The sequence below is a fragment of the Conger conger genome, chromosome 5 (assembly GCF_963514075.1).
Source record: "Conger conger chromosome 5, fConCon1.1, whole genome shotgun sequence".
NCBI classification, from domain to species: domain Eukaryota; kingdom Metazoa; phylum Chordata; class Actinopteri; order Anguilliformes; family Congridae; genus Conger; species Conger conger.
The window spans coordinates 18,555,488-18,568,666 of record NC_083764.1 but is presented as its reverse complement, the minus strand read 5'-3'; the positions used below and the strand labels follow the sequence as shown (position 1 = coordinate 18,568,666).

Genomic DNA, 13,179 nt, shown 5'->3' with positions numbered 1-13,179 from the left:
AAAGCTGGATTATAGTGATTTACACAATTCTCACGTGACATAGTTGAAAAGAAACGCATACACTACGCATAGTTTAGTATGCTATCTGGTTTTGCTTGAATTAATTATCAGACGGGGTGCTCCTGGCTGTTTAGCTGCAGATTATGGAAGTGCGTCTGAAGGCCAACCAGAGACAATTCTACTCCATGTCTTTTCATTAACGAAAAAGCTGAAATAAGAAAGCAAAAACATCCTTCACAGTGACAAGATTTAATGTACATTTATTCTTAACATGTGGAACATATAGTATAAAGATTTTATACTGAATAAATGATGTTCGTTGAATCAGCGGAGAGAGACTTTACAGTTTTTACATGTTTTTCTGTCATTACTACATTATGTTGGAATACAGTTACGCCCATTTGCATCACTGAAGGGAGAAAATAAATATTTTGATTTGTTTTTGTGTCTTTTGTAACCTCGACTAATTCCCCACATTAACTAGTACTCACTCCCACATCTGGTCAACAGAGCTGTCCACTACAGAACAGAACACACAGGAACTTTTTACATACAGGGATCTTTACCCTCATTTGAAGATATGATCAAAAATAAAATTGTATAATAAAATTATTAACAGTTACAAAGAAGGTTTTTTTTTCCCCCTCCTCACTTTGCAGTTATACAACACCTTTTTTTTTTCTTTTTTTTTTTAAAGAAAAGAATGAAGTAAATTTAAAATAAAAAAATGATGAGGGCATGTCCAATGCACAACTTCTATATACATATCAGCCAATGGGCAGAGTAGAAAATGATAGCGCTGTAATAGGGTTTTTTTTGTTTTTTTTAAAGAAACGGTTCATCAGTGGAAGCTTTCTCTGGCTGCAGCTGTGGTCGGGCTAACGAGGAAGCATGTCACTTTAACAAACCGAAGACTTCTCCATTTGTCTGATAGGCTGACAACACTGGTGGGTTAAAATCATGTATTGCATGGTGTAGAAAAAGAAAAGAAAACTCAACTGTCAGTATATCCCTCCTCACCTACCCACCCAAAAGAAAGGCCCACTTGCACTAAATCCTATTGCACAACTCATTTTTTTTCAGAGACAGACACATTTATACAAGAGTAAAATCAGTGTTCTTTATCCCCACATGTGGCAAGAAAAGTTCCATCTACAATATTTCTCACAATTTAAATAATTCTGCTTCCCAAAAAAACAAAACCACATAGAAGTATGTATGAACAATTATAAAAACTCCAAAGACATTTAAAAGAAAGAGCAAAGACAAAGAGAAAGAGAACCAAAGAAACCCTATCCAAAATTAGGCATTGATTTTTGGTTACATGGGGAAAAAAAAGAAGACGAAAATACTTAAAAACATAAAATGGCAAGTATTAAATATTTGTATTAAAATGATTTTTAAAAAATTCCAAAATGAAATTCTGAATGGGGCAGAGGAGCTATATCTGTATTTATACATATATATATTCATTTATTTAAAAAAAATTGCATGTTTTTTCTTCTTTTTTTATTTAAATAAAAATATAATACCACTAATAATGCGTGCCTCTTGCGCTTTTCACTCTGTCCCGACTCCCCCCCGCGCGCCAGCTCTCGGTCCTCTCCAGTGCCTGTCACGACCGGCCCAGCTTAAAGAGTACCTCGCACAAGATGGCCGCCACTGTGGAGTTCAACACGGAGGAGATGGCGATGTCCAGCAGCCGGCCCTCGTAGAGCACGAACTCGGGCCTGTTCTCCTCCACCCGCGCCATGGCCAGCAGCGCCTTGGCGGCGCGGCACATCATGTTGATGCTCGGAGGCTCCCCGTGGGCGGGGTGGAGCAGGCCGTGCTGGCCTTGCTGGTACTGTGCCACCGACATGGCCACGCTGTCTTCCAGGAAGCTGATCAGGTTGCCGATGCTGCCCTTCTGCAGGGTGATGGCGCGAGCCGCCTGCCCGTCTCCCAGCGCCATGTTGGAGAGCACGGCCACAGCCATCTCCCGGCACACCTGGTTGCGGCGGTCGCCCACGTGGCGCACCAGGGCGGAGTAGAGCCGCTCCTGGCGGGGGAAGGGTGGCGTGGCCAGCAGGAGGTCCACGTTGTTGTCCAGGACGCTCAGCTTGCACAGGCACTCCAGCACCAGTCTCTGCGGGGTCAGCGTGGAGTTGGACCCGGCTCCCGGGAACGGGTCCCGGGACTCAGCCGAGGGGCACACCATCCAGTGCAGGAGGCCGTCCAGGATGGGCAGGCAGATGCTTTCGGGGTACAGGGACAGGTCCAGCTGGCCGGACATGTTGGCCAGGGTCACCATGGTGTTCTCCCGCAGCGTGGACAGGCAGTCCCACCACCACTCGTCCTTGCTGCAGGCCACGCCCCGCTCGCGGTCCTCCTCCCTCTGGTAGGTCTGCGGCGCCCTCTTCCTCTCGGGGTGCTCGTGGTGCAGCAGGACCAGCTTGCCCAGGACCAGGACCAGGCCCGGGTGTCGGGACATTTCGGCGTCGTTGCCGGGGATGAAGGAGAGGCTCCGCACGATGTTGGACACGCAGACGCAGCGCTTGGCCAGCGAGTCCTGCCAGGCGGCCGCCGTGGAGAGCGGGGCCTCATCCCAGGACCGGGGCTCGTCCTCCAGCAGGGTCAGGCCGCTGTGGTAGGGGAAGGCACTCCCGAGCACGGTCGGGGGCCGGTCCTCCTCTGACAGGGACGGCGGCCGGGCGCACAGCACGTCGTCCATGGTGGCCGTGAGGTTCGCCTCCGCCCCTGCTTCCTTCTCCTCCTGTGCCTGCTTGGCGCCGGCACCCGCCTGCTCTCCTGCGGTGCCCTCCTCGTCTCTCTCCCTCTCCGCCTGGTTCCTCCTCTCGAAGTGGGTCTGGATGTGCGCGGTGGAGTCGCCTCCCCCGGCCTGCCAGTGCAGCAAGCCGCTGGTGAACTCCTGCACGTGGCCCAGCCGGTCCGAGAGGTCGTCCATGGGGTTGTCGTGCGCCCCTTCCTCCTCATCCTCCTCCTCCTGCACCTTCAGGGGCAGCCTGTCATACTTGCTGGCCTGCTTGGGCCTAGGCTCCTGGGCCTTCGCAGGCTGGTCCACAGGGGTCTCCTCACCCTCTGGGTGCTGCTCCTTCTCCTCATCCCCCTCTTCCTCCTTCTTTATGGATGCCTCGAGTGGATGCTCTTCCTTCTTGGCCTCTGGCTCTGGCTCCTCGGTTCTGGGAGGGACATCTTCCGGTGCCGCCTCGGGTTTGGCCTCCTCAGTCACCGGCTCCGGCTCCGATTCACAGTCCTCTTCCGGGCTGGCTGGCTCCTCCTCCTCCTCGGGACTGGTGACGGGACCCAGAAGGGTCTTCTGGCCAATGGTGCCCACCTCGTACTCCTCGAGGATCCCGAAAATCTCAATCAGGCACCTCCTGAAGTATTCCACAATTAACTCCAAGAACCCAGGCAACTAGATTAAAAAAACAAAAACAATGAGAAATGTTAAAATTCCATTTACCACTCAGCAAAGTGTGGTCCAAGTGTGTCTGAAGCCACTTGAGCTTCCACTGACCATGATATTCATAGGCATTAACCAATCCGCAAACACGGACTAGATCAATCATCAGAGAATACACACATAATGATGACCTAGTGCTTCATTTACTAGACGGTAGCAGATGGTATCTAGCCTGGCCTTCAAAACCCCAAGAGCTCCTGCCTCTACTAGATGACCAGGCAAGCTTCCACAGTGACTACTCTGAGTAAAAAGACTTAAAATGTCTGTGTGGAATTTACCTTTTGCTAACACAGACAACATTAATCATCTATTGTAGTGGTCCTCACCCCTGGTCCTAGAGAACTCAATTAAGTGCTGAGCAACAAGCCAGCACACCCTGCGCCAGCACCAGAAGTGAGGACCACTGATTGTGCAAATTATCAGACAAATATCAGTGATTAGCGCCATATTAATGACCAATCCTGGTGCTCTGTTGGCAACAGTGGTTTTGTGACAACCCGTTTCTGAGAAAGTGCTCCACCTGGGAGAGGGTGAAGGAGCCGACGGTGCTGTCGTCAAACAGCAGGATGTTGATGGTGTCCAGGGCCCAGGTGCTCTCTGCAAGCAGGCCGGACTTCAGTGACATCATCACCCGCCAGGCCTCCGGTGTTCCTGCAGAGAGGTCAGGGGTTAGTCAACGTACATTTTGGACAGAAACGGACTGAATTCGAATTTAACTGAGGAGGAACAGCACATAAAAACTCAATATTAATCTCAACATGTATTTTAGTCTTATATAAAATCTTATTTCCATTTCTTTTTTTGCTGATAAGGTTTATGACTTGCCATTTGTCAAGCAAAGGGCAACTTAAAACAAGCTAGTACTTTCTACTTGGGAGGAAAAAAAACCCAAACAATTTGCAGTCTCATGAAAATAACTTTATGACTGATATGTTTTGTGGTGCAGAGCACCTTTCAGGAGTTACCCTGGAGAAAGCAGGGCCTACCCGTGTCCTTAGAGGTGAGCTTGCGACGGGACTTGAGAAGGGGCTGGGTGGCCTCCACGGAGCCGGGGGGGAAGCTGACATCACGGCCGCACGGCGGGGGCTGGATGAGGTGGGCGGCCACCTGCGGCCCCGGCATGGGCATCCCGCCTTTGCCCATCTTCATGGAGGCCATGAAGTGGGCCTTGTTGGGAGACATGTGGGCCTCCATGGACCTCTGGAAAGAGGCCGGGCTAGAGGCGCGGGAGTTGTGGTTGGGAATGGCGGGGGGGGTCTGGTAGGAGGAAGGCGGTGGCCGGTTGGTCATGGGGGCCATGGGGCTGGAGGAAGAAGAGGAGGAGGAGGAGGGCAGGAAGGGGGACTGGCGCTGGCCCGGGTGGCGGGGCCAGGGGCCGTCCTGGTTGGGTCGGCCCTCCATCTCATCTCCCCGGGGCCCCATGGGGGGGTAGGGGGGCCCTTGGCCTTGCCGGTTTGGGTAGGGGTAGGGCATGTCTGTCCTGCCAGGCCACATGTTGGGCTGGGGCCCCTCGCCGGGGCCCGAGGAGGGGGGCTGCTGCAGGGGGGACATGCCGTGCTGAGGGGGGGTCTGGCCGGCCGCCTGCATGCGCTCGCGCCCGTAGCCGTAGGGGAAGGAGCCCTGCATGGGCCGCCGCTCGTGACCCAGGTACCCGCCGGCGTACTGGCCGTACATGTCTGCCTGCTGCCCGCCGTACTGCATGTTGTACACCTCGCCCTCGTGCCGCTTGGCCGGCGGGCCATACATCCCGTCCATGGGCCGCTTGTAGCCCTGCATGGAGAGAGGGCAGGACTGAGCTCAGCTGAACTGAGTTTCAACTCACCTGAGTTGAACTGAACTGAAATGAACAGAGCTTATTTGACTTGAAATGAGCTGAACCATGTTGAACTGAAGTTGAAGTTGAATTGAACTGAGACTTGCACTTAGTTGAATGGAACTGAGCAGAACTGAACTTGTATGAGTTGAACTAAGTTGAATTGAGTTGAATTGATCTCAGCTGAACTGAAATCCAATGGAACTGAACTGAGCTAAACTGAGCAGAACCGACCTGATTTGAGTTGAACGGCACTGATATGAGTAGAACTCAGATGAACTGCATTGAACTGGTGGTGGTTATGGTTCAAATAGCAATAGTATTTTCCTATAGGACGCTTGATGAGCAGCTGGTCTCTCACCTGTTGCTGGGGGAACATTCCAGGCTGGTGGGCCCCATACGGCATGCTGTGTGGGTACTGCTGTCCGTAGCCCTCGTGTCTGGAAAAGGAGCAGCAGTCTAAGTGCTGAGACATTCAGTACAACCTCCCCAGTTAGACTGACTCATCAACTGACTACATATAAAACAGGAAGAGGTAGTCAACAGAGCCTTGTTGAGGTTCTTAACATCACTGCTGCAAAAATAAATTAAACTGCATTACATTAAATTATTGGCATTTGGCAGACGCTCTTATCCAGAGCGACGTACAGTTGATTAGACTAAGCAGGAGACAATCCTCCCCTGGAGCAATGCAGGGTTAAGGGCCTTGCTCAAGGGCCCAACGGCTGTGTGGATCTTATTGTGGCTACACCAGGATTAGAACCACTGACCTTGCGTGTCCCAGTCATTTACCTTAACCACTACGCTACAGGCCGCCCATAAAACCATGATTAAAGAAAAACTGGGAATACAATCAATATGAGACTTTGAATGACAAATGACAAACATTAATTTGTCAGACAGACATCTATTCCCAATAGTCGATTGAGAGGTGAGAGAGTGAGAGAATATGGGATTCTTACCTCTGCTGTGAGGGGTATCTGTTAGGGGAGTACATGCTTGGGTCACTGCTGGCCGGTACCATGTTGTTCTGACTGCCAGGGGGAGCCATCCCTCCCTCTGGCCCCATTACGTGGTCTGGTCTGGTAGACACAAAGCCATCACACATCAATATTTGGAACCAGTACAAAACAACCAATCAATTTCTAATGCAATTGTCTTTGAGAAGTAAGTATTGTCCTGAAGTAGGATTTTGCTCCTTTCATTCACCATTCTTGAGGGGCCAGCTGACACTGGCGGTAGTAAAGCAAATCTGTCATGTTTATTCAGATGTTTCTGCTGAGAAGCTTCCAGAAGCTCTCCTCGATAAGTCCAGGATGACATTTATGCCAGACACAAACTGCCAGTGTAGCAGGCTTTTCGCCGGTAACAAGAGCCACCTGTACCGGTGGGTACGAACACAACAGCTCAGCGTTTACTGCATGTGGCAGCTGGACACGAGGCCAGGTGACCACAATGAGGGCAACATGTTTTGCTTTCATTATTCAAAATTTTTTCATTTTCAAAATTCTTTGTCTGCTTAAATTTTGTCACAAACATTCCTTCGTACTTGTCATTTGGCTTGAGTTAATTGCTTTCCGTGATCTACTAACAGCTTGATGTTGATGTAACGGCACAGTGACTTCAACATAGCCCTACTTGCTGTTAAAGTTTAACACGAGTGCATATGTTAGGCACATATGCCTTCGTGAGAACCTCCTTCTGTTATCCATATATACTGAGTGTTTGTAAGCAGTAAGTTGGAACTATCCCAACCTCTGAACTGAGTGCTTGTGTTGCTTCTCTTTGAGGTCTTATAATGCAGCTGTTGTTCTGCTTCTGAATATCTCTCTTTGTTGTTATTGAATCTAAAGCAACCCTACTCAGGACATAAACATACACAGTAGCCAGACACAGAGTTTAGGTTGGGAAGGACGTCAGCCCCACCTACCTCCTGTCATACCCGGGGCCGTAGGGGTACTGCGGGCGCTGTCCCATCCCCAGGACAGACATGGGGCCCGAGGGCGGGCCCCTGCCATACACGTCCTGCATCCCTCCGCTGGGCATGTGTCCCGGCATGAAGGGCTCGCCTCCTCCTGCTAATGGGACAGAGAGGAAGACCGCCATTTCATGAAATGTGTGTAAGGATACACTGATGCACAGTGTGCTGTTCGGGGTGGCCATGCAGGTTTCCGCCACGAGGGGGCGGCATTGTCAAACAAATGGATATCTCTGCCATGGCGTCCAGCTGGTTACAGGAAGTGACCCGTTTCTTGGTAGAGAGAAGAGAATGGAGGAGGCTGTAAATTAGGGTTTGTCAATTTGAGTGGGACAATGCGTTTTACTATGTTTACACAGCAGGTCTTTATTTGGCCATCTGATTTTTTTGACCGCCTGTTTACATCTATGTTTAAATGCCCATATCCAATACTTATAAAATGTACTCGCACAGACACACACCCCCACAGATGCAAAGACACTCACTCACTCGCTCGCTCGCTCACTCACGGGCACTCGCTCGCTCACGGGCACTCGGGCACTCGCTCACGGGCACTCGCTCACGGGCACTCGCTCACGGGCACTCGCTCACGGGCACTCGCTCACGGGCACTCGCTCACGGGCACTCGCTCACGGGCACTCGCTCACACTCACCCTTCCTGGCGCTGGCCTCGTACTGCATCCTCATCAGGGCCTCCGGTGTGTTCCCGCCCTGCTGGTAGGGGGTGCCAGGGGTGAGGGAGCTGCGCTTCTGGAAGGCGGGGTCACTGACCTCTGAGAAGGGGTCCTGTACACTGATGGAGCTGCTCCTACAACACACACAGATGAGGAGGCAAGAGGGCTTCAGTAATAAGAATCAGGGACCATGTTCTGTAATCTGAATCAGTGACTATGTTCTGTAATTAGTTACCATCTATCTGTAAAATGAATCAGACACCATCTTTCTGTAATCTGAATCTGGACCAATTTCTGTAATCTGAATCAGAGAACATTTTCTGTAATCTAAATCAGAAACTATCTTAAATCACTAAAATACAAGGCTGTTACCAGTGGGGTAAATATAACAGTAACTAAATTAGATATATACCTACACCTCAACTATTTTGTTATTTGCTATATCACATAATATTTTATCTTTGCAAATGTATTACATAATCATCAAATATTCTTCTGATTCAAAGTGTGCCAAAAAAACAAAAATTAGCAGCAGGGACACTTATGAAAGCACTGTAACTGTACGTGGGTTTAAAATGCATTAACATAATGATCTGCAAACTTTATTTGTATTCTCAGCATGAAACAAAATATGCTGCATGCCATGCTCCAACAGTACTTATGTGCTAAGTAATTGTGACCGCCTATTAGCAGGAGGATAATTGTTACAAATGCATGTTTGCCCGTGCATACAAATGAACAGGTATGCCGTGTACTGTTCCTATTCAATACAAACAGTCAACAACTCCACTCGGATGCTAATGGATGTAGCCTCAACACATCAGTAACCCCATTAATGAATGGAAGAGTTAATTAATGGTACGGTACACCTACTGATTCTTCCCTTCCAGGTAATACACAATAAGAGTCTATCAAAACTAAACAAATGGCACCTTGCACTCAAACTGTATGAAGTGCTTGTTATTGAAGGAACTGGTCAAAAAAAAAAAACGCTGCATGATGTGTTTTTCATATTGTGTAGAGCCCCACGTATCCACCACACAAGAAGAGCAGAAGGCCCCCCTACCTGCTGCCTGGTATTGGGGTCCCCTGGCTGAGCGGGGTGGAGGCCGGGGTTGGTGGCTTCAGGTCACTGGGCATCTCTGTCATGGAGCTGCTGCCCGTGGACTGGGGGGTTTGGGGGCCCTGGAGGGAGCCTGAATTAGCTGGAAAGAAAGGGAGAGAGGAGCACTTTTATTACAAAAGCAGTGGTTCCATACTGACGAAGCCCTAACTATGGTCAGGAAAGGAGAAAAGGTGGCCTTGGCACAAAGTGAGCAAAGAACGGTGCTGTTAGGGTTCAGAGTCGGAAGGGAAGACCATTCCCAGTGTCGTTTCACTAGAACCTAGTCATCCATCTTGTGAGACACAAGGCAAGCCTCAGTATTGGCTGTGAAACCAGACCTACAAGGCCCTCTTTGGAGGAACCATGATGAGAATGAGCTACGGCTACTCCAAAATTCACATTTTTGCTGTACTGAGCTTGAAGGCACTCAAAAATAAAGTGGGCTTCGAGGAATCTCGGGTGGCTCCTCCAGCCAAGGAGAAAGCCCTGTGGTGACAGACCTGGCGACCCTGAAACGGAACCAGACCGCTCTTGGCTGGGTGTCCTGTGGGGTGATACAGAGTCAGATGATATGTACATCAGAATACAATTCTGCCAATGACAGTCTTATCTGCCACTGACAATCGTGCTTCATGGAAGAGGCAAGTGCGCCCATCAGACCCTTGCCCTAGATGTGGCGAGTGCACTTGGTTAAATGCATGCAGAACCTTTTTTCAGTCTGTGTAGCTGATTCATTAATGTATTTGAGGGTACACTGAAGCCAGTAGGGTAAAACACCAAACACCAGTGTGAATTTCTGATGGCGCAATAAGTGGATACGTTTTACGTTAAATGTGTCCATGAAAGTTTTTATTTTAGAACAAACTTACGCAAATACTACCAGGCCAAGCTTTATGCTGTTTTTGAAATACTTTGAGATATTGAAGACAAAGTTCATTTTATTGCCTGCTCTCCCATTTAGAAAATGTGGCACATCTAGATTTGATCTCACTTTAAATGTTTGAATTCATTTGAACCCTATAATTATTTAACCTAACATTTCTATTTAGAATGGCTATTCGCTATTTCTATTTGTTTGTTTTACAATAGGAGATTGTTCTTGAATGAGCTTTTTCCAGGTGTGGTCTGTTTTTTGATTCACTAAATAAGAGAAGCTGTTTTAATTCACAGGAAAAGGGTTCAAATGCGGCTAGGAGGACTCACAATTCAACTTCCATTCGCTGCACCACTCCACAAATGTAAAGAGAACGGCTTGCTTCTACAGCGACTCTAATCCTACAGAACATATCCCAGATTTATCTTCTGCTAATGGAGCCAGTGATTAGAGATATATGCATCAATACGACGGAGCTAAGTGGATCTACGCACTGTTTGTCTATGTCTTCAGATCATCCTGGAGACACCAATGAATCCAGACAAGACTATACACTTGATACCACCGAGCACTGAAACAATCCTTTTGAAATTTGAAGAGGAAAAAACAAACAAATGAAATAAAAGCCTCTCTTTCAGAGAGGATATCAAATCACTGCCTGGAAAATAAGTTGAAGAAAGGGCTAGAACTAGGAAGAGAAGACAAGGAAAAATGAGACTCCTGCAAAAGTGTAATGTGCAAAAACTATTTTAGGCAAATGACCACAGCTGTATTAAGATGTGGGGTGGGGGTTGGGTTAATCATTTTAATTATCAGTACAGAACATCATTAGCGGTCCTTTCTCGGAGGTATTCCAGGGAAAAAAATAATACGGATTGTGAGTTGAGAATTCCCGGCCTCCATTTTGCAGCAGTGAGAGGGAGGAGAGACTGTAACAGAGAGAGGGGGAGGAGGGAGGAGCAAGAAAAAGAGAGAGTGAGAGAGAGAGTGAATGGGAGAGGGAGTGGGACTTGTGCTTGTGGGATTCTCTTTCAGGGAAATCCCCTGGTGCAGTGCCAGTGGCCACAATGTGTTCAAACAGCAGAGGTAAACAATGCAGAGGTTACGGGAGGTTAAGTGCGTCTGCATACCTCAGACGCCAGCACACTTATGCGTGCACAGTGAACTCAAGTGCCCCTGTTCTACATTGAGAGAGCGAGGGGGGGGGGGTGTAGGGAGAAAAAAAAAAACTGCTGCCTCACGGATCTGCTGCAGTGAATGGAGGTCAGACAGAGGTCATTTCTGTTTATATATATTCCAGACTCCTCCCCCATCAATCTTCCTTGGGGGGGAATTCCCTGCCTGGCTGCCTGACAGCTAGCTCGCTCTCTCTCTCTCTCTCTCTCTCCCTCTCTCTCTCCCTCTCTCCCTCTCTCCCTCTCTCCCTCTCTCCCTCTCTCTCGTCATCATCAGTCAGCTCACACTGGGCAGGCACCTGTGAGCAGATGAGTAAAGGATTGTGGGACACGGAGATACAGACTGGGTTATCAGTCCCAGTACTGGTCCAGGTCTGCCTCCCACCGCAGTGGAAACGTCATGTTCCAGACTCCATTTCCCACACTGCCCGGCGTTCGCCCAGAGACAGACATGCACTAGCCAAGCAACGGATCTCCAACCATTTTATAACAATATCACTTTTCTCTATTGTAATTTTAAAAGCTGACAATGTTCTCACGCGTAAATGCCAATCAACCTGATCTGATTACATGAAGCCAAGGAGCTGAACTGGTGAAGTTCACCACAAGTTCAATACACAGAAGATATTTCAGTGAGGTAAGAGCGGTTGTCTGGCAGTCATAAGGTTGCCTCTTCGATCCCACACCCTGGGTGTGTCGAAATGTCACAAAATGTCACTGAGCAACACACTTAACAACCTTGCATGTCAGCCGTTGGAGTCTGTGTGTGTGTGTGTGTGTGTGTGTGTGTGTGAACATAAATGTACCATTTCATAAGGTTGAACCTTTTCAATGGAATATTATACAGAAATGGAGGAGAGTCGCTCCGTATCTTGGAGAGAAAAATGTAAAAAGCAAACTGACAGACCATAGCTTCAATGGGACCTATGTATATGAGCATAAATAAATGAGCCAAATCAGTCGTTTCGCCCAATTCGGCGGTGCCATACCAACCAAATTAACTGAAAAAATATATCCATTGTTACTACCGTTAAATTTTACCGACTGTACACGCATCCACAAACGCCATCTGGCTGAGATTTCAAGCTTGACGAAAGACTTAAGTGGACCATCACTGATTATCAGGATTATATCCAAAATCAAACCTCTCTGAACGTTACTCTTCCATAAAACACCTTTATCGAGACTCGGTGACGGAAAGAAAAAGGATGCCAGCGTCAGCAGACGGCTTCATCGCCAAGGAAATACACTGAAGGCGGTTATATTTAAATGCTGCAATGGACCCTCCCAGCACACAGCCTAAACAATATCAAAACCCTATCAAATTGCCCAATAAACAACATACCTATGACACCAACCCAGTTTTGTCAAAAATGTCAGTTAGAACCGTGTAAATCTGAGGTCTCGAATCGCTGTACGCTAGTGCTTTTCCCTTCGGAAACATGCAGCTCGTTTGAAGTAGCTTGTGACCTATTTTCCCCGCCTTAGCGGTAGGAGCGGCTCCAGCGCCAGGGTGCAGTTCCGGTCCTCACCAGGAGATGGCGGCTGGACCTTGGCCTGCTGCTGCTGCTGCTGCTTCTTGCCGTCGCCCGTGGCGAAGGCCTCGGGCGGGGGCTCTTCGCCGCGCTCCACCTTGCACTCGAAGGCGAACAGGTACTGGATGTACTGTTTCTTCAGCGAGCTGGCCGAGCTGCTCGACGTCCCCACGTTCAGGTGGGTCGACAGCTCCCTCCACTTCTTGTTCTTGTTCACCTGTGGAAGACGCGGCAGTGAGGACACTGAGCTGAAGAGCTTCGTTTCCGGGAGGGAGGGGGCGTTAAAAACAATGTTTAGGCCGAGTATGGCCGCTCTTACAGAAGGAAAAAACGGTAAATACATAGGACGTTGTCATTCTCATCACACAGGTAAAAAGGTAAAAAACCTGTCACTAGATAAAACACCATAACTATCCAGACCAATATCATTGTCACACAGGCAAGACCTCATAACCATAGAGATAATCACCCCTGTCACACAAGTGAGACTCTAGACCCATAGAGAGCATCACTGTCATCACACAGTGACAGTAATTTGTCACAAAGGGTGTCTTTCTAC

The 13,179-nt window shown here is 48.6% G+C and overlaps 1 protein-coding gene across 1 annotated transcript in view; it reads right to left on the bottom strand.

Moving 5' to 3' along the window:
• Positions 1 to 233: 233 nt before the first annotated feature.
• Positions 234 to 13,179, bottom strand: part of arid1b (AT-rich interactive domain 1B) — a 118,808-nt gene continuing 105,862 nt past the window's right edge. Inside the window, exons 14-22 of the mRNA XM_061242354.1 lie at positions 12,618 to 12,837; positions 8,998 to 9,136; positions 7,911 to 8,065; positions 7,210 to 7,357; positions 6,242 to 6,361; positions 5,641 to 5,719; positions 4,453 to 5,236; positions 3,987 to 4,117; positions 234 to 3,418 (exon numbers count right to left, since the gene is read on the bottom strand). Of these exons, the coding sequence (XP_061098338.1) occupies positions 1,616 to 3,418; positions 3,987 to 4,117; positions 4,453 to 5,236; positions 5,641 to 5,719; positions 6,242 to 6,361; positions 7,210 to 7,357; positions 7,911 to 8,065; positions 8,998 to 9,136; positions 12,618 to 12,837 (3,579 nt within the window). The 3' untranslated portion in view covers positions 234 to 1,615. The remainder of the gene's footprint in view (positions 3,419 to 3,986; positions 4,118 to 4,452; positions 5,237 to 5,640; positions 5,720 to 6,241; positions 6,362 to 7,209; positions 7,358 to 7,910; positions 8,066 to 8,997; positions 9,137 to 12,617; positions 12,838 to 13,179) is intronic.